Source organism: Tarenaya hassleriana, unplaced genomic scaffold (genome assembly GCF_000463585.1).
Source record: "Tarenaya hassleriana unplaced genomic scaffold, ASM46358v1 Cleome24, whole genome shotgun sequence".
Taxonomy (NCBI): Eukaryota; Viridiplantae; Streptophyta; class Magnoliopsida; order Brassicales; family Cleomaceae; genus Tarenaya; species Tarenaya hassleriana.
Genome location: NW_010965696.1, coordinates 418,372 through 443,470, shown reverse-complemented (window position 1 = coordinate 443,470; position 25,099 = coordinate 418,372). Strand labels below are relative to the sequence as shown.

The window sequence follows — 25,099 nt, the reverse complement described above, 5'->3', positions numbered from 1 at the left end:
ATAAGTACCAAATAAGAACCGAAATAAAAACGGTTCGGAACGGTTCGGGACGGTTCATATAATTCATATAGTATAAAAATAAAAAAATCTAACATAATAATTTAGACAACAAAATAAAAGTTTTAAATTTGATGTAACCGTAAAGAAATTTAACATAATAATTTTGAAATTTTCTATAAATATGATCAAAACTTTAAATTACGTTTTAAAAATCATATTATATATTATTATATATGTAGAAATCAATCTTTTTTTACCAATAAAATAAAGTATCTGTAATATAAAAAAATAAATAAAAAGAGATAAAAATAAAATATTTATAAAGTAAAATATAGACAACTTACTATTAAATATAATCAAAATTAATAAAAATAAATAATTTATTGAACTTTGATAATGCTAAACAAAATAAATATCACTATTAATTATTATTAATAAATAAAATAAACATAAATCTAAATACATGACGTAAACAATTTATTAATATTTAGTAATTATCATAATTAATTATTAATATTAAATATTTTTTAATTAAAAAATAAAAATACCGAAATACCGTTCGGTATTTTCCGAACTGAACCGAACCGTTTCCGAACCGTTCAGTATCTTAAATCTTGTACCGTTTGGTATTTTTATATAATACCGAACCGAACCGTTTCCGAATTAATCGGTTCGGTACGGTTCGGGACTAAATTTCCGAATCGAATTGCCCACCCCTGCTAAATTTTGTAAGAGTAAACTTGAAACAGAACTCGAATGGGTTTGTGAAAAAGAGTGTTTTTTATTTCTTTGTCATAGTTCTGTTTTAAATCCTAATATTGATTATAATAAAGATTATAAGGTGATTATTTATGTCAACGAAGCTCATTTTACAACAATCAGAAGATGAATCAGAGTCTTTATTACAGGAAATCGTGGATTTGAAAGTACCTTTCTTTACCTTTACATCGTCTATTGAGGTTTTACTGAACTGCGCGAACTTGAACCTCGAGTTCTTCATCTTGGCTTCGAATCACTTCCTTTGCTACGAAAATTGGAGAGTGAAAAGAATGATCTTGGTGCTGCATCAAATCAGCAGCAATAAGCTTTAGAATGGGCAATCCATAATGGATTTATGCAATAAGATCTGGTGGCTTTCCGGCAGAACACAGATTCTCATCAAGATGGACATGGAGAAGTGTTGTAAAGAAGATTCGAATGAGTGATCAAACCTTTGACAGCATTTCCAGACATCTGATCCTCCTTCAGCTTAAAGTTCATAGGAGTAGGAGCTGGCATGGAACCAACCCCTGTTGTTTGAGCTGAAACAGAGAAACACAACTAAGATCATGTCCTTAAAACACCGATGGACATTAACACGAAATCCAGAATCAAAGAAGGACATTAAAGTCTAGCATGCATTACTTGATCATGTGTAAGTTTGGTTCTAATGTAATGCAATGTCTAATTTGGTATGAGGATGTAAGTGTAACAGGTGTACTTTTGGGAAAAGAACAGGTTACCCGGTTCACTGAACAGCAGCTCACTCTCATTGAAGCTCTCATCAGAGGGATGACTCTGTAAGAATCCCATTCTTGACTTTCGCAACTCTTCTGATGGCCGATTTGCATGATGATCTCTTCCATCTTCTGTATCATCATCCCCTTCAGACGTTGTAGCTGATATCCAGTCAACCAAACTATCGTTTCCACGTGTTTTTCTTCCGAAATTTAATAGCCTTTTCAACCCTTTTGTCATGTCCTTTCGGGGTTGGTTTTGAGATGGATAACCGGCGTTAATATGTTTCTGAGCAGCTCCCCATTTCTTTCTTATTTGAGTTGCATCATCCTCCATGTGATTAAGAGAAGGAAAATTCCAGAACGCAGGACTACCCACTGGAGAATCCACAGAAGCATCAAAATCGTTTGGATACGAAAATTGATGCTTCACCCTTGAATTCCAAGAAACAGGGCTTTCACCCGGTGAATCCAGCAACGTAGCAATGGTTTGATGCCTTGAAGTCATAGTAGCAGGTAATTCAGCATTTGAGCCACGGTCATCCCGAGAAACAGATCTCACTTCCTCACCGGTATTACCCCAATCATCAAACCCTTGGCTATTTAGTGGTTTCCCATTTTCTGTATCATCAGTACAGGCTTCGACTTCCACGGCCTCAAGATCTTCTTCTTCCACCACCTCTTTCCCCGTCTCCTCTGAGCCCTCAGACTCGAAGGCATGCTCATAATACTTCTTTTCATTTCTGAATCTCTCAGATCCCTCAGAAGCGTTTAGCAGGGCAATATCATAACCGATACCCAGCCCAAGATTGTTACATTGTCCCTCTCTTTGCTCCTGGTCAAGATTCAGAGGGACACCATCATCAGATTTCTTAGGAGACAACTCTTCCAACTCAGCAGCTTCAGAAGCAGTTTTCCTGAGGATTGTTGGCCTCCGTGGCTTTTCTTCTTCCTTCGTACTCTTGGGGCAGGTTGAGTTTCTCGCCTGTGAACGGGAACCAGTTTTTCCAGCTCCAGAGGATGGTTTCATGCCTTCCTTCTTGACATCAGAGAAGTTGGGAACTGATTGTGCAAGTGGTCTGTCTGATTGCCCTCTCCGCCTAACAGCACTGGCCGTAGAAACTTTAACTGCGGAGCGTGGAACTGGTGTAGCAGCTGTTCGAGTAGTCAAGAAATTGTTTCTGTTTTGTTGAAGTTTCTTATTCTGGGTGTTCCTGGAAGCATCCTCATCTTCTTCACCCTGAAATGAGCTAATTGGATGCTGTCAAAACCATTACATTATCAGATTAGAAAACATAAGATAAAGCTTCATCATCTCGATAGCTTTAGCTATCACAAGCAGTTTTCCAGTTGCAGAAAACATGGTTCACCTGTTCCTTTTTAGCACTCAGCCTTGAACTGAAGTACGCAAGTTTCTCTGCACGTCGAGCATTTGAATCACCTTTTGCAGAAGATAAAGAAAATTTGGCCTTCAACTCAGCATTACTGTGATCAAGTACATCTTGCATTGCCTTCAATTTGGCTTCCTTCTCAGACCTTCTAGAACTCCATTCTTCCCTCAACTTTGCATCTCTTTTCTCCATATACTTCTCGTATAACTTTCCTCTAGAATCACCTGAAGAGCTGAAATCTGAAAATTTCTGCCTCAGTGTATCCCCATAATAGTCATTGTTGCCAACCATCTTTGATGTTGGTGGAGTTCTGAAGTTGTCTGCATCGGCTGATCTTAAAGTGGGTTTCATCATTATCTTCCCATCGGGTAGTTGTGCAGGAGATGATTCCGGAACTGCAGGTCTTCTAAGCTGTGAAGTTGCCACTTGTTCACTTGACTTTCCGGCAGGCTTTCCTCGTTGAGCAGGACTGGATTGTTCCCCAGGAATGCGGAGCATATGTTCAGCAAATAGCTTTTCAAGCTCGTTTGCTTTCACTTTCAACTCATCATTCAGATCTTGATTTCCCTTTCTCAGTCTCGCCCTTTGAGCTTGTTCTGCTGCCAATTGATGTGTTAGAGCATCTTTCTCTGAGTTCTCTGAAATACTGTAGCAAGTGATAGTCGGCTTTGCATTCACATCAACAGAACAAAGTCCAATCTTTTGATCATATGGCCTTTTCATCTGTTCAGAACCTAAAAGAAGTTAAAGAGAAAGATAATCAGAAGAGAGAGTTGCTAATTTTTGTCCTTCCAAGTCCATAATAAAGGAAACGAAGAGAAAGAATAGAAAGGGAAAAAACTTAGATTTCTGTGGTTAAAAACAAGAAATGCTTCACCCTGGAACATGCATGTGAACTAAAACCTCACCGTATCCCTTCAGGCTTCAGTCACTAACCTGCAGAAACTGGAATCTGGGCCCTCATTCTCTCGAGATCTTCAGCTAAGGATGGTTGTCCATCTGAAGATATTAGCTCTTTCTTCTGAAATTCCACAGTTCCTCCATTGTACCGGATACTCATACTGTAAGGTTGATCAGCACTACCTACATGCTGTATAAAGTTCTGGCTGTTCGATTTTAGATCACCCATGCGCTCATTGGATTCATCAGTTACTTTGTCATTCCCTGATTTATCCAAAGTCCCTATGGAGTTTACCTCAGAGTCCGATCGGTACATGCAAATGGAACTTTTTTCCCCACGGACCAGAGAACCATTCTGTTGAATTCCATGGTGTCCCACTTGGTTCTTCGTATTCGATTGCACCTTCAAGCCCACTTCCTTGGTTTTTCCCAAGATACTAGAACTTGAATTTTGAATCTCTACTTGGTTCATAAAGCCCTGGTCACCAACACTGTCAGAACCATGTTTTTCTTCAATTCTATAAGAATTTGCAGGAATACCCGAATCATTTTGGTCTTTCTGGTCACTGGTGATAAGTTGTTTTGGATATATATTGCTTCCATCTTTCGACACAGATGATGATGAGGGCGTGCACAATGGACTATCACCAGAACCATCCTTCTTGTCATTGCCCAAATCAATGCTCATGTCACTAGCGCCACTCCATCTCCTTAACGCGGCCTTGTCTGCACCTGTCAAAGATGATGAATCAGAAGAGATTCTTTTCACCTCAATGGATTTGCCTACAGCTGGCTTCCCTCCAGAGTTTGAGCTCTCCTTCTGCTTGTTCTCAAAGAGGTTGATTCTATCCTGCACGCTAAGCCTTCTTGTGAGTTGTTTGGGCTGACTTGCCAACGGCTCCTTCACCACTGGACCTTTTTCCTCTTCTTCATTCTTTTCTGTTTTTCTACTTTGTTGCATTAGAAAGTTGGGATCAGACCGGAACTGCTGAAATGTAGGAAGCTTTGATTCTTGTTGAGAATCTTTCAGTCCACTTTGATGGAACCTATCTTTTTGGAGTCTAATACCCTCTTGGAGTCCAGAGTGTTCTTCACTGGGATCATCGATAGACATATCAGATCCCCATGAAGCTCGTATGGCTTCGTCTTCCAAAGTGGCTCTCCTAGAGATGTTAAGCTCTGGCCTTCTTTGGCAAAGAGAGATAAATTTCGTACATGCTTCACTGCAGTAAGATTGGTCGACCAAGTAAAATCAGAATTTGCATCACTGAAAATTAAGAAAGCCGAAAACCAAAACTTATTTGGAAATTTAAGATATAAAAAAGGCATCTGCTAAAAAAAGTGGGAAGACTCACCAATTTATCTTTCAGTAACTCAAATGATGACATCTAAATCTTGTAGTTTCCGTTAGACATCCTAATCATGGAAAATAGTATTCATCCACCTAAAAGCAGTTCTAAAGTCTACATCAAACCAAACCTACCTAAAATTTATAATCCATTGTGACATTTATAATGCCTATCAAGATTTCTGTTTATGGAAAAAACTTTGTCAGCTACGATAGAACAAGGATGGACCCAATAACATACATTGATGGCTGTGTGTATATATATGCATTTCTAGAAGATCATATCGAAATCAGGCCTTGCAGTTTTGAGGCCTAAGGTTCTGTTTAGAAGAAATACCAATCATCCTTTAGTATCACAAGACTTAAACCTTCACAAAAGCATCAGAGTTTCACTAGAAGTTGGATGTAAAAGTTATAACCAATGATTTTTTTTTTAATCTCATTTTTTCATTATGTTTAGAATACTATATAAATTAAACTCAAGACCTCTTTTCTATCACAATTTTTAGGTTATTTTTTATTTTGATTAGGATTTGACCAAAATTGAATTAATTTGTTTTTTTTTAAATGACACCTAACCAAGCAGGAATTGATGCAAGAATATGGTGATCTGTTACAGCCAAAAATCAGATAGCCAACGATTTGCAAAATCTAGAAACCATAATACAGTCGCCACTTTTTCTGTTCAAACTTGAATAAGCGAGAAATTAAAAGGCTCTATAAAGGATTCAACAAATACTCAAAAAAGGCTGAAAGGAATGTAAAGATCCAACGAACAATGGATGATATGAAGGCTATATAAATACTTACTTCAAGCGAATGGCCCCAAATCGATCAGCAAATTGGTTTAATTCAGAGACTGTGTTACGATAGAAACCAGCTGCAGATGCACGATTACGTGCAGTCGCTAGGTCCTGCCTAACTGCTGCCAGTCGCAAATCAATAGCTCTCAGTAGCTCCTTCCTGGAAAACGTACAGTAACCGGAATTTTTTTTATGAGTATATCGCATCGAAGTCAGAGCATGAAAATTGAATTAGAACTCTGCATCATGCCATTGGTTTAGGCAAATCTTCTTACATTGTATCAGACTCAGAAGCATACTTCTAATCCAGTGTCATACAATATAGAATTACATAATACAGTTAAAATTACAAGCCCGATTTCAGGATGAAGCAAAAGACATGTTAACATCTTTGTCATCTTAAAAAAGAGTCATAATTCATCAAAGAGAAAAATCATTGAGCATAGAAACAGAGATTTTACTTCGTCACATCAGCTGCCGCCATAGCTTCTGTGTCATCTGAACCAAGAAAAGCTAAGACAGATTATGCCAAACCAGGCAAGAAATGACAAAGTACATGGTTCAGTTGGCATAGGATGGAACTTCATGGGTATAAATGGAAACAATAATTTTCAGAATGAACAACGATGAAAGGCCACCAAAGGACAGTAGGCAGCAAGCTTCTGAAAGACAGTCTCATTTACATGCCAGTTTGTAAAAGGTACTCGAGAAAAAACACATTTGGCACCATCTAAAAGTTTCTATGTCAAATCTAATAGATGTTTATATTACACATAATCCACAAGACCCAAGGTAAAAACAAATTAGCTAGTTAACCTTATATTGGATCTTTTTTCAAATTCAGCTGTAAAAATCAGTCAGGGTAAAACTCATATACCTTGGGAGCATGAGTTACAACTTAAACAACATACTTCCCTAGCTTCAATTGTGACTTACCCAACCGACACTATCTAATTCTATTTGACAGTTTCGATACATACATCATCACTATGCAGAATCTTCAAGTTGATTGATAAGCTTCTGAAGGTTTATGATGGTAGGAACAAGAGCTGCAGGGAAGAGAAGGAAGTCACTGCAAAAGGAACAAAGGCTTGATGTGTTTTCTAGGTATGTTCTATAGTATTGTGTGTTTGTATGTTTATATTAATTCTATATTATGTTAGATGGATGTTAGGAGTTGATTAATGACAGTTAGGAGTTTTAGTTAGACAGCTCAGCATTAGTTTTGGTTGTAACGGAGCTTTATAAGGCTTGAGTTGAGGAGAGAAGGGGTTTATGTCGTGTTTTATGAGAAATCTGTAAAGGAATAAACCCCTTCTCTCCTCAACCCAAGCCTTATAAAGCTCAGTTACAACCAAAACTAATGTTGTGCTGTCTAACTAAAACTCCTAACTGTCATTAATAACTCCTAACATTCATCTAACATAATATAGAATGAATATAAACATACAAACACACAATACTATAGAACATTCCTGTAAAAACATACCTAAAAACCACATCAAGCCTTTGTTCCTTCTGCAGTGACTTCCTTCTCTTCCCTGCAACTCTTGTTACTCCTACCGTAAAACTTATCAATCAACTTGAAGATTCTGCATAGTGATGATGTATGCATCGAAACTGTCAAATAGAATTAGATAGTGCCGGCTAGGTAAGTCACAATTGACGCTAGGGAAGTATGTTGTTTAAGTTGTAACTCATGCCCCCAAGGTCTATGAGCTTTACCATGATTGATTTTTACAGCTGGATTTGAAAAAAGCCACAGGATATAAGACTAATTAGCTAATTTGTTTTTACCTTGGGTCTTTTGGACTATGTGTAATATAAACATCTATTACATTTGACATAGAAACTTTTAGATGGCGCCAAACCTATCATTGATGCACAGAATATACATCCAGAAGACAAGTTAACGACAATACATACCTCTTGATGCAGACAGCTGATCACCAGTCCCCTAAAATTAAACATTGTGAAATTCAGTAGAAACATCCCAGTTAACATAGCACTGGCTTCCTCGGAGTTAAATGACATGAAGTACCTCAGCATATATTTTTTGGGCTGCTTCCAACTGTGACATCTCCACATCCAACGCATTTACTAATTCCAAAACCTCTGGGGTACTAACAAACCGCACAAATCTAGAAACCAGCAGACAGGAGAATATCAAAAGTGTTAGCATGAGCCGTGTTCCAAAAGACATGAACATCAGGTTTGGCACTGCATATGACCTCTCAAGTGTCCCTTTTGTGAACCAATTTTCAGCAAGTTTGTTGCTTTCAACTTCTAGTCTGATTGACTGAACTGCCTCGCCAAACTGCTCTTCTGCTACTTTTAAATGAGCAACAAATGGCTTCACTAATCCAGAAGCCAGCTTCTCAGTATTCCCCGCACAAGACACAAACAATTCACATCTGCCAGAAATGAAAGAGGAAAATATTATCTACAAACCTCACAAAAACCGGCACTCTAACTGGGAAAAGAAGAGCCATTATGTAATAAATTTACCTTGTTCGCTTCGGGGAAAGCTGGAAGATAGCATAGTCAAGGGGAGTAGCGGGTTTCATCTTCAGCTCGATATTATATAACCCTATACAATATCATCAGTCTTAATATCAAGCTAACAGCCTAACCATCAATCTTGAACACTTTCACAAGCTCTGGAGACTAGAGACCATAATTCAAATACTAAGTAAACAACAAAGTAAAGGTCATCTCGAAAACTTGAAAAGCTACAAGAATTTGAAGCCACAGCAAATTCTTCTCAAGAGAACAAATTCCATTGACTAACCTATCGACGTGGGAAATCAAACAGAAGACTCTCACAATTATATAGAAATCTTAAGCAAGAAGATAAAATATTGAATCCGTAATTCGATCAAATTTAACAGAACTAAGGAGAGATTATCAAAATAGTAACCCAAAGCTTCACAAGACTCAGAATCAAGTGCATTGCTAGATCCGAGTCCAATCTTGGAAACTTAAAACTCGATTCGATTAAGGAAAGTAGTTCACGAGGATTAAAATCGCATCCATGAGAAAAAGAAACGGCGATTCAAATTCAAAACAAAGTAAAATACTCAAGAATGAACAGACAGAACAAAACTTTACTGCAAGAAAAGAACACCCAACAAATCAAGATGGTGTACTTGTCGGATCGTCCAAGTCAGAGGATACATACCTGCGAGTAGAAACAAGCGAGATCTTCGTGTAGTTCCGACGAATCGGTCTCTTCCGGAAGATTCACATACAAAAAGCGACTCTCATTGCCGAGTCTCTTTCTGCATCTCCTCCCACTACAAAACTTTTTCGTTCTTCCGAAAGATTCTTAAAACCCTAATAATTGCGATTGTTTTTGGCCTCACTAAGACCTCAAATTGATTTTTCAAAATGTTCGCTTTCGTATAGCTTCTTCCGCTGGGAAATGGTGGTCTCTCCCTCCGCCATGAACTCCCTTTTTTTCAAAGATTCAGCAGAGAGAGAAAGCAAAATCTGGAGAGAGAGAGAGAGAGAGAGATGTCTTGGACAGAAATCACCATTTTTGTTGACGTGAATAGTAATAGAGCGTAAATTTGAAATTTTAAAAAGATATTGAAAAAATATATAAAATTACAATGTCGGTTTAAAGGTGAATATTTGTGATTTTATTATTCTCCATGTTTACTTTTTTTCAGAAAAGTTTTATTTTATAATAAATATCTATTTAATTTTATATCAATTACTGATTTATTATGACCATTTCAGCTTATAAAATTAGGATTTGGCCAATACTTTAAAGAGGAATTTTTAATATAACACAAATAAGACCTAAAATCATTAAATAGAGTACATATATTATCAATTTAAATAAAATATGTCTTTATATTCTGAATAGTATATTTCACCCATATCTTTTTATTATTTTTAATTATATAAATGATCGTATCAAAAATAAAATATGAACAATAACCATTTCTTTTCCAACTTTTTTTTTGTCAAAGTTTCTTTTCCAAATTTTTGTAGACATCCGTAAACAAATGCTGATCCCGCAAAAAAAAATCATAAAAAATATATAAAATAAGCAATCACCTTTTTCTCTTAATTAAATGGAGAATTCGCCAAAAAAACAGGTGAGTAGTGAGGTTTTTTATTTTCGATTGTTCTTTCCGATCTTTCTTTTGTTTTTTTTTTTTTTTTTTTTTGTGAATCCGATCATCCTTTTTTTTCCAATCTTTCTTTTTTTTTTTTTTTTTTTTTTTTTTGTGAATCCGATCATCCTTTTTTTTCCAAAATAAAAACAAAAAATCATATATTAAACCACGTCCTGTAAAATAATAACCCTTTTAGTATTCACTATTTAATGTGTGCATAAATAGTGATTTGTGATTAATCAAGGCAACTAATACAAAGGCAACCTTATTATATTAAAATCCAACCAACAAAATGAATGAGAAAAACATCTCAACAGATGTTTGTTTGTTGGCAAACAATCTCTTAAGGAAAAATATTGCTGTGACTTGTTATAGACAAAATAGAATCGAATAATGTATAATTGTATTTTAATCGAGTTTATAACAAAATTTATTAAAATAATTTTTAAAATAAAAATTAATCAAACACAAAATACATTAAAAAATAATTGAAAAAATGGAATAAAACAAAAAAAAATAAATGGTTTATTAAAATAATTTTTAAAATAAAAATTAATCAAACACAAAATACATTATAAAATAATTGAAAAAATGGAAAAAAAACAAAAAATTAAATGGTTTTTCTAATGAAACTTAAATAATTCAAATTGAAATGAAAAAAAAAATATAAAACCGTTATTTTTAAAGATATGGATTGTGATGCTCCGGACACAAGACAATAGGGGTGAGGATTTTGCCTTATCTTTTTCTTCCGTTATTTTTTTTATTCGATTGTGTAAAAGTTATAACCAATGATTTTTTTTTTAATCTCATTTTTTCATTATGTTTAGAATACTATATAAATTAAACTCAAGACCTCTTTTCTATCACAATTTTTAGGTTATTTTTTATTTTGATTAGGATTTGACCAAAATTGAATTAATTTGTTTTTTTTTAAATGACACCTAACCAATTTTTATAAACTTTTGAATATCAAATACTCCATGTAAAATTTTGTAAGCTATGAAACTCCTAATGCTTTGGGCACAAGAAAACAAGAAATCTAGTCACGAATTTGGGTCCATAGATTCATAAATCTAATTATTATAAAGGAGAAAAGTTGAAATGTGTTTTGTAGACATTTCAAAATCTTCAAACGCCATAATAGTAATCATAACATATGACGCAGCCATCATTGTGTTCGGATTCGTTACATATGGTAGAGGTCAACGTCGGATTCATTTTTAAATTCAGAACTAAGTATATGGACCCCAAAAATTGGTTTTGGTTATTTTCTTGATATATTTTTTTGTTTTGTAAAAGTTATTTTAATTCGACTTCATTTCGGCTCGAATTCAGTCTTCAACTAAAAAGACATAATTTTTTATTTTCTTCATTCCCATTATTTTCATTTTTTATTGGAATTCAACCAAAAATAAATCAGACCATATGATTAATGAATCAAAATATTTATTAATTATCAGTAAGTAATAGTTTAATTATGTATGTTTGAAAAAAATCGATAGAATCATGTACGAAAATTGATGTCTTTATGGGAATATTTAAATGATTAAAGTATTTATATATGAGAAAATATAAGATTTTTACAATTTGATGTTTTTTAGGTTTTTTAGCAACATTGGGCCAAGAGCCACTGATTGGGCCTAGTGAGGGCCCTTATTGCTACTACAACGGCTAGTGAGATATCTTTTCCCACGTATACAAATGAATTTTTTGCCACCCGTTCGTCTTCTCCACCATAGCGAGAATCAAAGACCAGAAAGGAAGGAAAAAAACCCTTGAATCGTAATCTCCAGATTTGATTTTTTTTTTTTGCGCAAAGGAATATTACTCTCCTGTCGTTTTCCTTCGAACAGAGGTAAAATCCATCTCCGTCTTTAAGCATTTTGTCCTCCTCGATCTTGCGATGCTGTTTTTTTTGGGGTATTTGGTTTTTTGTTGTTCATGGGTTCTTGGGGAATTCATGGCGGTATCTGTTTATATATTGCTTTGGGAGTATGGTGTGATCTGTTGAAGCATGACATGGGTTCGGTGAAATGTACAGTTTTTGTTTAATTCCTTATTGGATTTCTGGAATCGAACCTGCGAATTTAGGGTTCGACTGATTAAGGGTAGGTAGTGTATGTAAATTTGATCCGTCGATTCTTGAGATTCTGGGTTTTTTGGGAACTCTGGTCCCTGTATCTGCGTTCTTCGCTTCTTCTCTCTGTCAAGTTTATCTTTGATCATGGCAAGCCTTGTTCATTTAGATTCAGGAGAGCAGAATGGCGAACCCTACCATTCACCGGCAGATGATTTTCTCCGACGAGAATGCTCACTTTCAGCGCAAAAGTACGAAATTTTGTGTGTCGAAATCCGGCATTCATCAAAGATTAGAACATCGATTTCGGTTCCAGTTTGCTAATAACACGAGTGATTTTTGCCATTTTAGAATCTGTTGCTGCTGCTGCTGGTGGGAAAACAAAAGGCTCAGTAATAGCTCCAAAGAAACTCGGAAACCGCAAGGCTCTGGGCGATATTACGAACAAGTCGGGGGCTCACCCAACAGCAGCAGCTTCATCGAAGCAGAGGAAGATTGTTGAGAAGGAGGGAGTCAATGTAGCCGAGGAGAGGTTCTTGCATGATCACAGCAAATGCGTCAAAGAACAGCAGATGTTCTGGGATGATCACCTCTCTGATCTGATTGCTCTTCAAAACGGTAAATATTATTAGGTTTTGTATGTTCGAACTAATCTAATCCCTTTTCAGACTTCTGTCTTAACTGTCTGGCCAACCATTTTAAGCGTTCCAAGCTTTGGTTTGTCTCTGTGCAGACCCCAGTAGGAACAAAGAGCATCTCAAGGTTAACACGAAAACGGTATGCCTGTATAGTTCATGAATTATCTTTACCAAAACCTTAGTTTTCTGCAACTGTCATATATATATTGGTGGGAAACCAGGATGAAACTATCACAACCCAGGAATGCAAATGCGATTTCAAGCGAGACGCAACTAGAAAATCCAATGAAGTTTGATACAAAATTTAGGAAATGCCCACAAGATTGAACCTTCATGTTCTTCTGTCTACCTTGAAATCAGCTTCTGACCTTTTGGGCAAAACTCTCTGGCAACTGTCTCTTATGTTATTATTTGCTTTTAGATGGATGCTAAGAACCCTGTCTTTTGCAACGAACCAGAAGAGATGCCATCGCCCAAGTTGTCTGACTGGCTGAAAAGCTCAACTCCATGGCACTCTCCCGTCCGCCATGACTCTTTCTCCTTGTCGCCTCGTCCTTGGGGCTTCGATTCAATGGAATTCAAGCTCAAAGAAGACCAAGACTTTTGAATTCTGTTTCCAGGTTCATTTGGAAATCATCCTCCAGATGATATAGAGACTGGCTCTTACAGTCAATAGTCAGGATTTCATCCATCTCTTTGTCGACATTGTAACAGTTCTTTCAGACAATTCGGACTACTTTGCTTGTATGCCTAACTGAATTTTCAGGGTGTGTATGCTCAAGCTCAAGCTCAAACAGGGAATCCAAGCGAACGAACAGAATCAAACCAAAATCGAAGAACATACTGCTTTGAGATTATAAAGTTTTAATCTTTATGATTGACACTTGATTAACAAGATGAACACGTCCACAACATCAACAATCCTATCTACTAACAATCTAGAAGCTGGCATAGAAGTATCGCAAGAACAATCGCTAAATCGTTAGATACTTACACCGCCACTACTCTTTCTCATTCTTCAAAATCTGGTCTTGCTTAAGCTGTGATATCTCTAACTGGGTCTTCAAGAACTGCATTCTCTGCAACTCGAGCTCCTTTAAGAACTTCATCCTCTCCTTCTCCATCTCTGCCATTTGTTTCAGCTTCGCCGTCTCTGCCTTCTCATACGATTCAGTGAACCTCAGCATCGCTCTAACCAGCTCCCCCAACTCCCTTTCTCCCCGGCCTCCCGTCTTATCTATCTTCACCCGCTTCGCCGACAGCAGCCGCGGCGCCGGCAGACTATCCCCGGAGTCGCCGGAGAGCTCAGGCTCTGATTCCGACTCCGTCTCCGATGCGCTTCTCTTCCTGAAATGCCACCCTGTTGATTCATTGCACCTTCTCACAACCCCTTCTTGCTGCGGCGGTGTCGCCTTGGCTTGGCGTTGGTACGGATTCCAACGGCTATATATCGGAATTCCCATGGGTCCCCCCCCGCCGGTACTGGGAAAATTCGCGGCGGCTCCGAGTAAGCGGTCGAGCTTCTCGAAGAAGACCCATTTGCTAGGGCCACCACAGGCGGCGATTCTGGCCTTCTCTTGCTTATACTTCTTCTTCACCGTATCGATCCTGTTCTTACACTGTAGATCAGTCGGAGATTTACCGAAACCCTCCCTGCTCACGATCTCCGCCACATCCTTCCAATGCTTCTGCTTCAGATTCCCTCTGCTCAGCTCCAAAAACCTCTCTCCCCACGCATCAATCAGCACCGCCGTCGCTGCTTCGCTCCAACAGTCCTCTCTCCCCCCTCCGCCAGATCTGCCGTTGCTGCTATTGCCGCCTCCACCGGCCACCACCGCCTGGCTGAGAGGCATCAACGCCGAAGACAGATCCGGCTTCGTTTGGTTTCTCGGCGGAGAAAGATCCGGTGAATGTGATGTCGCCGGTGGAGTCTCTCCGTCTTCCTCCATGGACGCCGGTTGGAAAATTAGGCGATCGGGCTGGGAAAATATAAAAAATACTAGGGTTTCTAAAAAATATCTCGGTTTCCGAAAAAACCATATATTTTGAACAAATAACGAGAATACCATTGAGATATAAAAAATCCACACTTTAAAGAAAATAATGAAAATACAATTAAAACGGTGTGATAAGTGTGTGATTATAAACTCGATCGATTTTTATTGGTAGAACAAAAAATATAAAATCTTTTCTTTTAAACTAACTAATAATATTAAAAAAGGATAAAATAAAAGAATTAAGTAAGAAACTTGATAAAATAATTCATCTATAGGGAATTAGTAAATTAAAAACAAACAAAATTATGAAAAATTAAAAGAATACATAAAGTAATAAAATGACTAAATCAGTAAAATAGATATTGAAAAAACACGAGAAAAATTTTTTGAATTAAAAGAACTAATGATAAATAATACAAAAATTTAACATAAATAACTATTTATATTTATACCAATAAACAAATCAAAATTATGAAAAAACCAAAGGAAAAGAATTAGCAATATTGAATGAAGATGAAATGCCACAAATAATAAATATAATAGATCAATTATACAATTTGGAATATCCTATATAAAAAAAATATTAGGATAATTCTATTGTTATCTAATATAAATTAAACGATCAGATTTTATAGAAAAAAGAAAATAATCCTTTCTCTATAACGTATCATATCAACTATGTATTAATTAATAGTAATCATAGTCTGCAACTTTAGAAATACAAAGATTATAGAAATATATGATCTATTCAAACCATTGATCTATCTAAAAAGATCAATGACAATAATAGAATCAAGTTGTATTTTTTTATTACAAATCCAATATTATAAATAGAAGAACATTACTAAATGAATTTTAATTAAGAATTTATTGAAAAATTATCTTTACTAAATATTAAAATTTTATCATATATTATTCATTGATAATAAATATTGATTGAAACAACTAATAACATGTTAAGAGAATCATTCATATTCCTTCTCAACATGTTAATATTGTAAAAAGTGGTCGAGAATTAAAAATGATCCGTAAAATATTAGAAATAGTAAGATAAATAAGAAGAGATCTCGAAAACGTGTGTGGTAATAAATACTGAATTTGAGGTTTGATAGTGTCACATATCAAAGATTAAAATATATCTAAAAAATTATTGAATTACAAAAATATGTACAAAAATCTTTGAAACATTAAATGATTTACTACTAATAAATAGAATGATTAATGAAATAAATAAATATATTATGATGAAAAAAAGAAAAACGGAATATTTTAGATTACAATCAACAAAAGGTCATTATTATGGAGATTGGTATACGAAATTAAAATAAACTATAAATCAAACAAAAGAAATATTAAAATTTTAAAGAATTAGAATCTCATTAATAAAACAAATAATATATTAGGGGTAGTAGTGGAATTTTTGGATTTTCAAAGGTGGTCAGCAAGTGTTACTAGATGGATTTTTGGATTTGCAAAAGGGCCGATTAGACTTTAGATCTGGTCGATGTTCGAAGAAAAAGGAGATTCCGTCGCCGGAGAGAGGATAATCATATGAATTTACCAAAAAGCCCCCATGCGCTTGAAGGAATATTCTCTTAGCAATTCATTCACTTCCTTGAATAAACTGAAACTACATCTGGTCGGTAAACAACATTTTTATTTGTGTCCTTTGACTCGTTTAACTCAAATAACCTAAAAGATACAAATAAGCTAATTTTCAGCACATGATAAAATTGGAATCCTTGCATGTAAACTTGACTTTTTTAATAACTAGGAAGTTAACCGATCTGAATAGTTCAAACGTTGAAATGGATGTACAAAGTGTTTGTCCCGCCCCAAATTCAAATTCCAAGTTGGGGAGGAGGTATTCACTTGACTTTCCTCTAGTCTTAGGATTAGTTTGGGCATCGGCACAGGATATCCGGTTGCCCAAAAAACCTAGAAAGTTTATTGGCCTTCGGCGCACTTAATCTACTGGATTCAGAATTAGTCTTTAATTACACAAATAATTACATCCATTCCTTTCTAATAGTGGAATCGAACTCATAACCTTGATTTGAGTGTAACACGTTATAATAAAACAAATTCGGATAACAAATTCAAAGAGATCGAACGGATCTCAATATTAACCCTAAAGCGTAGAGTCGAATAATCCACCATCAGATGAATGAAACAAAGCCATATCCTTTAGCCATCGTAGGATTCAGACACAGGTCGGAAAGTTTCACGGCTCAACAGTCCTTGTTCGTCCCGTTTCAACGGTTAGGTTCGAACAAGCAAAACAGAATGCTCGTCACGTTTTTACGAGGTGGGGGCTCTGTAGTTGTATGAGGACGATGACGAAACATCGTGTCCCGAGGACGAAACCTTATGGTTTCTCCTGTTTCTCCGGCCACTGCCGCCGCCTTTTACCATCTTTCCTTTCTTGAAATCTTGTTAGTGTTTCACCTGCTCCGTCCAATTCGTGCGTAAAAAAGAAACCACGAAAATCAGTAACCAACAACTCAAACATTCAGGTAAGAACTCAAGAACATGACAGGGAATTCAGTATATCGCTTGCTCGGATTATTGAACTAGCCTAAAAGTAAGCTTATGATGATCCCCACGAGATACGAGAAAAGGGCATAAGAAAGAGAGTAACACCCTAAATGCATTCATCCCTCTCCAACAGATGGATTCGAACCGGTGATCGGGGTCCGAGAGCAACACCCTTTCAACCACTCGCCCAGTAAGTAGTGGGCGAGTGGTTGAAAGGGTGTTGCTCTCGGGTCCCCGTCACCAGTTTGAATCCAGCTACTGGAGAGGCAGAGGAGCATTTAGGGTGTTGCTCTCTAGACCCTTAGATGTACTTTAAAGGTTGTTCCCAGTGCGTGGAAGATGTAGTCGGGTCGAAGATCCAGTGAACTTTCTAGTTATAAAAAAACTTAGTCCCACGCAGAAGCGGTGAGGACGTGATTTGACCAAATTGAATTAATATTTTTTTAAATTGACACGTAATCAATTTTTATAAAACTTTTGGATATCAAATACTCCATGTAAAATTTTGTAAACTATGAAACTCCTAATGCTTTGGGCACACGAAAACAAGAAATCTAGTCACGAATTTTTATTCATAGATTCATAAATCTAATTATTATAAAGGAGAAAAGTTGAAATGTGTTTTGTAGACATTTCAAAATCTTCAAACGCCATAATAGTAATCATAACATATGATGCAGCCATCATTGTGCTTAGATTCGTTACATATGATAGAGGTCAACGTCGGATTCATTTCTAAATTCAGAACTAAGCAAATGGACCCCCATGATTGGTTTTCGTTCTTTTCTTGATATATTTTTGTTTTATAAAAGTTATTTTAATTCGATTTCATTTCGGCTCGAATTCAGTCTTCAACTAAAAAATATAATTTTTTTACTTTCTTCATTCCCATTATTTTCATTTTTTTATTGGAATTCAACCAAAAATAAAGAATCAGATCATATGAATAATGAATCAGAATGTTGATTAATTATTATTAAATAACAGTTTATTCATATATATTTTTAAAAATATATGTAGATAAAATTGATGTCTTTATGCGAAATATCTAAACGATTAAAGTATTTATATATGAGAAAATATAAGATTTTTACAATTTTATGTATTTTTTTAGGGTTTTGTTTAGATCAAGCAATATTGGGCCAAGAGCCACTGATTGGGCCTAGCCTAGGCCCTTATTGCTACTACAACGGCTAGTAACGGCTAGTAAGATATCCTTTTCCACGTATATAAATGAATTTTTGCCACCCGTCCGTCTTCTCCGCCATAGCGAGAATCAAAGACCAGAAAGAAAGGGGGAAAAAACCTTGAAACGTAATCTTCAGATTTGATTTTTTTTGCGAAAACGAATAATACACTCTTGTCGTTTTCCTTCGAACAGAGGTAAAATTCGTCTTCGGCGTCATGCATATGTCCTCTTCGATCTTTTATTTTATTTTAATTTTTGCGAAAAGGAATAATACTCTCTTGTCGGGTCTTTGGGAATTCATGGCGGTATCTGTTTATATATTGCTTTGGGATTATGGTGTGATCTGTTGAAGCGTGATATGGGTTCGGCGAAATGTACATTTTTTTTTTGTTTAATTCCTTATTGGATTTCTGGAGTCAAACCTGCGAATTTAGGGTTCGACTGATTACGGATGGCATGCAATTTTGATCCGTTTTTGTGTTCGATTCTTGAGATTCTGGGGCTTTTCGGGACTCCCCAATCACTGTATTAGAAATCAGTCCTTTGTTTCCTCTCTCTCTTTAGTTTATCTTTGATCATGGCAAGCCTTGTTCATTTAGATTCAGGAGAGCAGAATGGCGAACCCAACCATTCACCGGCAGATGATTTTCTCCGACGAGAATGCTCACTTTCAGCGCAAAAGTACGAAATTTTGTGTGGCGAAATCCGGCATTCATCAAAGATTAGAACATCGATTTCGGTTCCAGTTTGCTAATAACACGAGTGATTTCTGCCATTTTAGAATCTGTTGCTGCTGCTGGTGGTGGGAAAACTAAAGGCTCGGTAATAGCTCCAAAGAAACTCGGAAACCGCAAGGCTCTGGGCGATATTACGAACAAGTCGGGGGCTCACCCAACAGCAGCAGCTTCATCGAAGCAGAGGAAGATTGTTGAGAAGGAGGGAGTCAATGTAGCCGAGGAGAGGTTCTTGCATGATCACAGCAAATGCGTCAAAGAACAGCAGATGTTCTGGGATGATCACCTCTCTGATCTGATTGCTCTTCAAAACGGTAAATATTATTAGGTTTTGTATGTTCGAACTAATCTAATCCCTTTTCAGACTTCTGTCTTAACTGTCTGGCCAACCATTTTAAGCGTTCCAAGCTTTGGTTTGTCTCTGTGCAGACCCCAGTAGGAACAAAGAGCATCTCAAGGTTAACACGAAAACGGTATGCCTGTATAGTTCATGAATTATCTTTACCAAAACCTTAGTTTTCTGCAACTGTCATATATATATTGGTGGGAAACCAGGATGAAACTATCACAACCCAGGAATGCAAATGCGATTTCAAGCGAGACGCAACTAGAAAATCCAATGAAGTTTGATACAAAATTTAGGAAATGCCCACAAGATTGAACTGAACCTTCATGTTCTTCTGTCTACCTTGAAATCAGCTTCTGACCTTTTGGGCAAAACTCTCTGGCAACTCTCTTATGTTATTATTTGCTTTTAGATGGATGCTAAGAACCCTGTCTTTTGCAACGAATCAGAAGAGATGCCATCGCCCAAGTTGTCTGACTGGCTGAAAAGCTCAACTCCATGGCACTCTCCCGTCCGCCATGACTCTTTCTCCTTGTCGCCTCGTCCTTGGGGCTTCGATTCAATGGAATTCAAGCTCAAAGAAGACCAAGACTTTTGAATTCTGTTTCTAGGTTCTTTCGGAAATCATCCTCAGATGATATAGAGACTGGCTCTTTCAGACAATTCGGTTCGGACTAGTTTGTTTGTATGCCTAACTGAATTTTCAGGGTTGTGTTTTTTGTCTACCCACTGAAGTCTACAGCTCAAGCTCAAGCTCAAGCAGGAAATCCAATCGAACCAAACCAAACCAAACCGAACCCATTGATCAGTCTAAAAGTGTTCACATTGTTCTTGTTTCTTCCCGAAGATACTTCTGCTTTGAGATGATAAAGTTTGAATCTTTATACTTGATTAACAAGATGAACATCCACAACATCAACAATCCTATCTATTAGCAATCTAGAAGCTAGAATAGAAGTATCGCAAGGACAATCGCTAAATAGTTAGATACTTACATCACCATTACTCTTTCTCATTCTTCAAGCTCTGGTCTTGCATAAGTTGTGATATCTCTAACTGGGTCTTCAAGAATTGCATTCTCTGCAACTCGAGCTCCATCAAGAACTTCATCCTCTCCTTCTCCATCTCTGCCATTTGTTTCAGCTTCGCCGTCTCTGCCTTCTCATACGCTTCAGTGAACCCCCGAATCGCTCTAACCAGCTCCCCAAACTCCCTGTCTCCCCGGCCTCCCGTCTTATCTATCTTCACCCGCTTCGCCGACAGCAGCCGCGGCGCCGGCAGACTATCCCCGGAGTCGCCGGAGAGCTCAGGCTCTGATTCCGACTCCGTCTCCGATGCGCTTCTCTTCCTGAAATGCCACCCTGTTGATTCATTGCACCTTCTCACAACCCCTTCTTGCTGCGGCGGTGTCGCCTTGGCTTGGCGTTGGTACGGATTCCAACGGCTATATATCGGAATTCCCATGGGAATCTTGGGGGGGGATTCCCCGCCGCCGGTACTGGGAAAATTCGCGGCGGCTCCGAGTAAGCGGTCGAGCTTCTCGAAGAAGACCCATTTGCTAGGGCCACCACAGGAGGCGATTCTGGCCTTCTCTTGCTTGTACTTCTTCTTCACCGTATCGATCCTGTTCTTACACTGTAGATCTGTCGGAGATTTACCGAAACCCTCCCTGCTCACGATCCCCGCCCCATCCTTCCAATGCTTCTGCTTCAGATTCCCTCTGCTCAGCTCCAAAAACCTCTCTCCCCACGCATCGATCAGCACCGCCGTCGCTGCTTCGCTCCAACAGTCCTCTCTCCCCCCTCCTCCAGATCTGCCGTTGCTGCTATTGCCGCCTCCACCGGCCACCACCGCCTGGCTGAGAGGCATCAACGCCGAAGCGTCCAGCGGAGACGAGGGAGCAGAAGCCGGTGGCTCCGGCTTCGTTTGGTTTCTCGGCGGAGAAGACAGATCCGGCGAATGTGATGTCGCCGGTGGAGTCTCTCCGTCTTCCTCCATGGACGCCGGTTGAAAAATTAGGCGATCGGGCTGGGAAAATATCAGCAATACTAGGGTTTCCAAAAATTATCTCGGTTTTCGAAAAAACCATACATTATTGGCCAAATAACGAAAATACCATTATGAAAGAAAAAAAACCCAACGACTTTAAAGAAAATAATGAAAATGCCATTAAACCGCGTGAATGTGTGACTAAAAAATGATTAAACGATTAGATCAAAATAGATGCATCAATATACAATTTGGACTATCCTAAAAGAAAAATATTTGAATAAACTGAACGATGAGATTTATGAAAAAATAAAAGCATCATTCCTGTATAATACATCATATCAACTATACATTAACTAATAGTAATCATAGTCTTAAACTTTATAAACAAAGAGATTATAGATATAAATAATCTTTTCAAACTAGTGCTCTATCTAAAAAGACCAATCGTAAATCTTTATTACGAAAAGATACAAGAATTACCATCAATGATATCACATATTAGACAATTAAAAGACTCTGAACTAAAAATCATATTTCAGATTAATAGCCTTATTAAATGAATTTTAACGAATAATGTAATTAGGGGTAATATTGGAATTTTTAGGGTTTACAAAGGTATTCATTGTGGAGTGTCTTCAGCAAAGCCTCCAAATGGAGGAGAGGTTCCCGAAGTCTCCAGGCGAAGTGGAAGCTTTCAAAGCTTCTGGGCGAAACAGAAGGTTCGAGGGGGCAAATGGGTCATTTGTTAAGGTCATTAATCTGACCTAGGTTTTGTGTTGTTCCCTATCTCGCATTTTTCCGGTTCTGGTTCTTTCTCTCTCTGACGGAGGCGATTTTCGCTTCTCCGTGTTCGGGACCGCCGTTCGGCGGTTTCCGGCGGAAACTCCGGTTGTAAACCCTAGCTACGAACGCGGCTTCCTCTTCCCGAGACGTAGGCCCGAGCTTTATGCTCGGTGCTGAACTCGTATCTCGACTGTGTCCTCTGTTTTCTTTTTCCGTTCAAACACACGAGTGATCGGAGAGAATGGCGAGGCGGACCTCGACCGGGGCTGATCCACAACAAGTGGTATCAGAGCCCGGTTGCGGGGCAAGCGGTGGCTCGACGGCGTCTCGATTCGTCCAGGTAAGGTTCATCCGGTAGGGTTTCGGTTCTGAACTTTCTGACGTGTTTTCTTGAGAGTTTCAGAGATAGAAACAAGAAAAGGAGGCCGGAAATGGACAGATCGGAGGAAGAGACGGCGGTATCGAGCGGCGGATCGGCAGATCTAAGGTCGAGGTAAGTCGAGGTACGTCGGATTTTAGATCTGAGCGTTCTGATGTTTCTTTCGAGTGTTTCAGGGCTCGGAACAGAGAGAGCGAAGGTCAGAAGGTCAGATCGGCGGTGAAAGATCCTGTGACGGAGCTCAGACCGGTGGGACGAAGATCGGTAAGTCTCGGATCTAACTCGAGCTGAGTCAATCAGCCGAGTTCAGAGCCCGAGGAGGTAAGTTGTGCCTGTGTGCGGTTAGATCTAGGGTTTCTGGGTGAAAACCGGTGGAGAACCGGCGATTTTCCGGCGAAATTGGCCGTGACTCGCCGAGTCGCGGCTGAGTCGGAGAATCGGGGTGAGTCAACCACCGGGTTGACTCGGGTGACTCGGCGGCTTCCGCATTCCGAAATTAGGGTTTTCGGTTTAAACCGGTTTAGCCGGTTTAAATCCGATTGAGTAATTAAACCCGGTTCAATTTTTCAATCGAACCGGTTTAGGTCGGTCAGGTCAAACCATTGACCAAAATTGGTCAACAGTTGACCGGTTAGGTCAAACCGGACCGGTTCAGGTCAATTGGACCGGTTCAGGTCCGGTTTGGGGTCAATTGGACCGGTTCAGTCCGGTTCAGGTCAATCCAGGTCCGGTTTAGGACAATTAGGTCTGGTTTAGGACAATTAGGTCCGGTTTAAGTCAGTCCAGGTCCGGTTTAGGATAATTAGGTCCGGTTTAGGTCATTCCAGGTCCGGTTTAGGTCGATTGAGTCCGGTTTAGGTCATTCCAGGTCCGGTTTAGGCCAATTGAGTCCGGTTTTGGTCAATTGAGTCTGGTTTAGGTCAATCTAGGTCTGGTTGTGGTCAATTCAGGCTAGGTTAGGCTGGTTTAGGTCTAATTAGGGTCTGATTTGTTCGGTTCTGTCTAATTCAGACTGGTTTAGGGCAATTAAGTCGGGTAGAGGTCAATGTAGGCCGGTTTAGACTTGATATAGGTCTGATGTAGGTCTGTTTTGTCCGGTTAAGGCTAGAATTGTCCGGGTTTAGATCAATAGGGTTCGGTTTAGGTAAATCAAACTAGGTATAGGCTGGAATAGGTCTGATTTAGGTCTGGTTTATCGGTATAGGACAAGTATTGATCAGGTTAAGGTCTGAATTCGTGGTTTAGGACCAGATTAGATCGGTTTAGGGTCTGGAGTGTGTAATTAGGACTAGAACTAACTGGTTTAGGGTTAGGTTGGTCCATATAGGTCTGACGGTGTCTGGTTTAGGGCATAGTGGACTAATTGAGGGTAGATTAGGGTCTGTAGTGATCGGTTTACCCTGCTAGGTTGGTCTAGTACTCAATTTGGCTTGGTTTAGTGAAAATTCACTAGGGTTAGATCTCGGTGTGCTAATGTAGGTCATAGATTCCGGTTTCTGTTCAGTATAGGTCTGAATAGGTGGATTTGACTACGTTTTAGCTGGGTAAGAGGTCGGGTTAGGCTTAAATAAGCTGGTTACAGGTCTGTAGTAGACTGTCTAGGTCTGATATAGGTCTGTAAGTGCTGTTTAGGTCTTGTTTAGCCAAATTTGGGTTAGTCTAGCTTAGTCTAGGTCTGATCAGTAGGCAATTAGGTCAAAATAGACTTGGTTAGGTCTGATTAGAGGTTTAGAATGTCTATAGAGACAGTGTCTAGGTCTGATCAGATTAGTATCTGATTGTAGATTTAGGTATTATCTAGTTTAGGACTAGATAGGACTCCTAAGTATAGTTTTGAGTCATAGAGTCCGGTACATTGACCGGTTAGGTCTGATTAGTTGGGATTCGACTAAAACGGGTAGGCTTAGGGGTTGGTTAAGTCTAGAATCACTAGGTATAGGTCTGTAGGGGTCGGTTTAGATCAGGGCAGGTCTATAGGGGTTGGTTTTAGGCGTTTATAAGGTCTGATCAGATTAGAATTAGGTCAATTAGGCTTAGTTCAGGTCTGATTAGGGTGCTAAAAGTCTAATCAGGGGTTGGTAAGTCAATAGGGGTTGGCTTAGTTTTGATGATTAGGACTTTTAGGTGATTGACTAGGACTTAGGATCATCTAATCAGGGGTTGGTCGACTAGGGTTGGCTTAGGTCTGATGAGGGTCGTGTAATGGTCTAGTCGGGACTTTTGGTTGTCTAACTAGGGCTGTTAGGGTCTAGGTAGCACTTGGGTAGGTCTGATTAGGACTTTGTGAGGGGCCGGGTAGACTCGGGATCGTAGGACTGGTTAGGACTGTGTTGGGGGCCATGTAGACTCGGTGTT

General features: G+C 38.4%; 4 protein-coding genes across 9 annotated transcripts; 2 read left to right on the top strand and 2 right to left on the bottom strand.

Annotated features, from left to right (window-relative positions):
* Positions 1-818: 818 nt before the first annotated feature.
* Positions 819-9,483, bottom strand: LOC104815615. 3 transcript variants are annotated; one of them, XM_010544078.1, is made up of 12 exons: positions 9,120-9,483; positions 8,447-8,528; positions 8,170-8,352; positions 7,980-8,079; positions 7,865-7,895; positions 6,400-6,451; positions 5,946-6,098; positions 3,824-5,010; positions 2,867-3,621; positions 1,503-2,757; positions 1,212-1,301; positions 819-1,061 (listed from the first exon to the last, which is right to left on the bottom strand). In XM_010544078.1, the coding sequence occupies exons 2-12, from the start codon at positions 8,503-8,505 to the stop codon at positions 997-999; spliced, it is 3,930 nt and encodes a 1,309-aa protein (XP_010542380.1). In that variant the 5' UTR covers positions 8,506-8,528; positions 9,120-9,483; the 3' UTR covers positions 819-996. The 3 variants fall into 3 exon arrangements, with proteins under 3 accessions (XP_010542380.1, XP_010542382.1, XP_010542381.1); XM_010544080.1 differs by having other exon boundaries at positions 1,503-2,736; XM_010544079.1 differs by having other exon boundaries at positions 6,400-6,436.
* Positions 9,484-11,790: 2,307 nt separating this feature from the next.
* LOC104815614 lies at positions 11,791-13,560 on the top strand. 2 transcript variants are annotated; one of them, XM_010544077.2, is made up of 5 exons: positions 11,791-11,926; positions 12,318-12,399; positions 12,500-12,766; positions 12,882-12,925; positions 13,245-13,375. In XM_010544077.2, exons 2-5 carry the CDS (start codon positions 12,333-12,335, stop codon positions 13,278-13,280), a joined length of 414 nt encoding a protein of 137 aa, XP_010542379.1. In that variant the 5' UTR covers positions 11,791-11,926; positions 12,318-12,332; the 3' UTR covers positions 13,281-13,375. The 2 variants fall into 2 exon arrangements, with proteins under 2 accessions (XP_010542379.1, XP_010542378.1); XM_010544076.2 differs by having other exon boundaries at positions 11,792-11,926; positions 13,208-13,560.
* A 57-nt stretch (positions 13,561-13,617) lies between these two features.
* On the bottom strand, positions 13,618-21,739 carry LOC104815613 (trihelix transcription factor ASIL2-like). 2 transcript variants are annotated; one of them, XM_010544074.2, is made up of 2 exons: positions 21,439-21,739; positions 13,618-14,618 (listed from the first exon to the last, which is right to left on the bottom strand). In XM_010544074.2, the coding sequence occupies exons 1-2, from the start codon at positions 21,586-21,588 to the stop codon at positions 13,788-13,790; spliced, it is 981 nt and encodes a 326-aa protein (XP_010542376.1). In that variant the 5' UTR covers positions 21,589-21,739; the 3' UTR covers positions 13,618-13,787. The 2 variants fall into 2 exon arrangements, with proteins under 2 accessions (XP_010542376.1, XP_010542375.1); XM_010544073.2 differs by lacking the exon at positions 13,618-14,618 and having other exon boundaries at positions 20,458-21,739.
* On the top strand, positions 18,596-20,349 carry LOC104815612. Of its 2 annotated transcripts, none has more exons than XM_010544072.1 (5): positions 18,596-18,704; positions 19,110-19,191; positions 19,292-19,558; positions 19,674-19,717; positions 20,040-20,170. In XM_010544072.1, the coding sequence occupies exons 2-5, from the start codon at positions 19,125-19,127 to the stop codon at positions 20,073-20,075; spliced, it is 414 nt and encodes a 137-aa protein (XP_010542374.1). In that variant the 5' UTR covers positions 18,596-18,704; positions 19,110-19,124; the 3' UTR covers positions 20,076-20,170. The 2 variants fall into 2 exon arrangements, with proteins under 2 accessions (XP_010542374.1, XP_010542373.1); XM_010544071.2 differs by having other exon boundaries at positions 18,597-18,704; positions 20,003-20,349.
* Positions 21,740-25,099: the final 3,360 nt, after the last annotated feature.

Excerpts from the sequence above, each read along its gene's own strand:
- LOC104815615 (XM_010544078.1), bottom strand. The coding sequence starts at position 8,505 with ATGAAACCCGCTACTCCCCTTGACTATGCTATCTTCCAGCTTTCCCCG. Across the intron at positions 6,099-6,399 it reads GCGGCAGCTGATGTGACGAA|GAAGGAGCTACTGAGAGCTA; the intron begins GTAAAATCTCTG and ends TACGTTTTCCAG. Across the intron at positions 2,758-2,866 it reads TGAGTGCTAAAAAGGAACAG|CATCCAATTAGCTCATTTCA; the intron begins GTGAACCATGTT and ends TGGTTTTGACAG.
- LOC104815614 (XM_010544076.2), top strand. The coding sequence starts at position 12,333 with ATGGCGAACCCTACCATTCACCGGCAGATGATTTTCTCCGACGAGAAT. Across the intron at positions 12,400-12,499 it reads TGCTCACTTTCAGCGCAAAA|AATCTGTTGCTGCTGCTGCT; the intron begins GTACGAAATTTT and ends TTGCCATTTTAG. Across the intron at positions 12,926-13,207 it reads TCAAGGTTAACACGAAAACG|ATGGATGCTAAGAACCCTGT; the intron begins GTATGCCTGTAT and ends ATTTGCTTTTAG.
- LOC104815612 (XM_010544071.2), top strand. The coding sequence starts at position 19,125 with ATGGCGAACCCAACCATTCACCGGCAGATGATTTTCTCCGACGAGAAT. Across the intron at positions 19,559-19,673 it reads TCTGATTGCTCTTCAAAACG|ACCCCAGTAGGAACAAAGAG; the intron begins GTAAATATTATT and ends GTCTCTGTGCAG. Across the intron at positions 19,718-20,002 it reads TCAAGGTTAACACGAAAACG|ATGGATGCTAAGAACCCTGT; the intron begins GTATGCCTGTAT and ends ATTTGCTTTTAG.
- LOC104815613 (XM_010544073.2), bottom strand. The coding sequence starts at position 21,588 with ATGGAGGAAGACGGAGAGACTCCACCGGCGACATCACATTCGCCGGAT.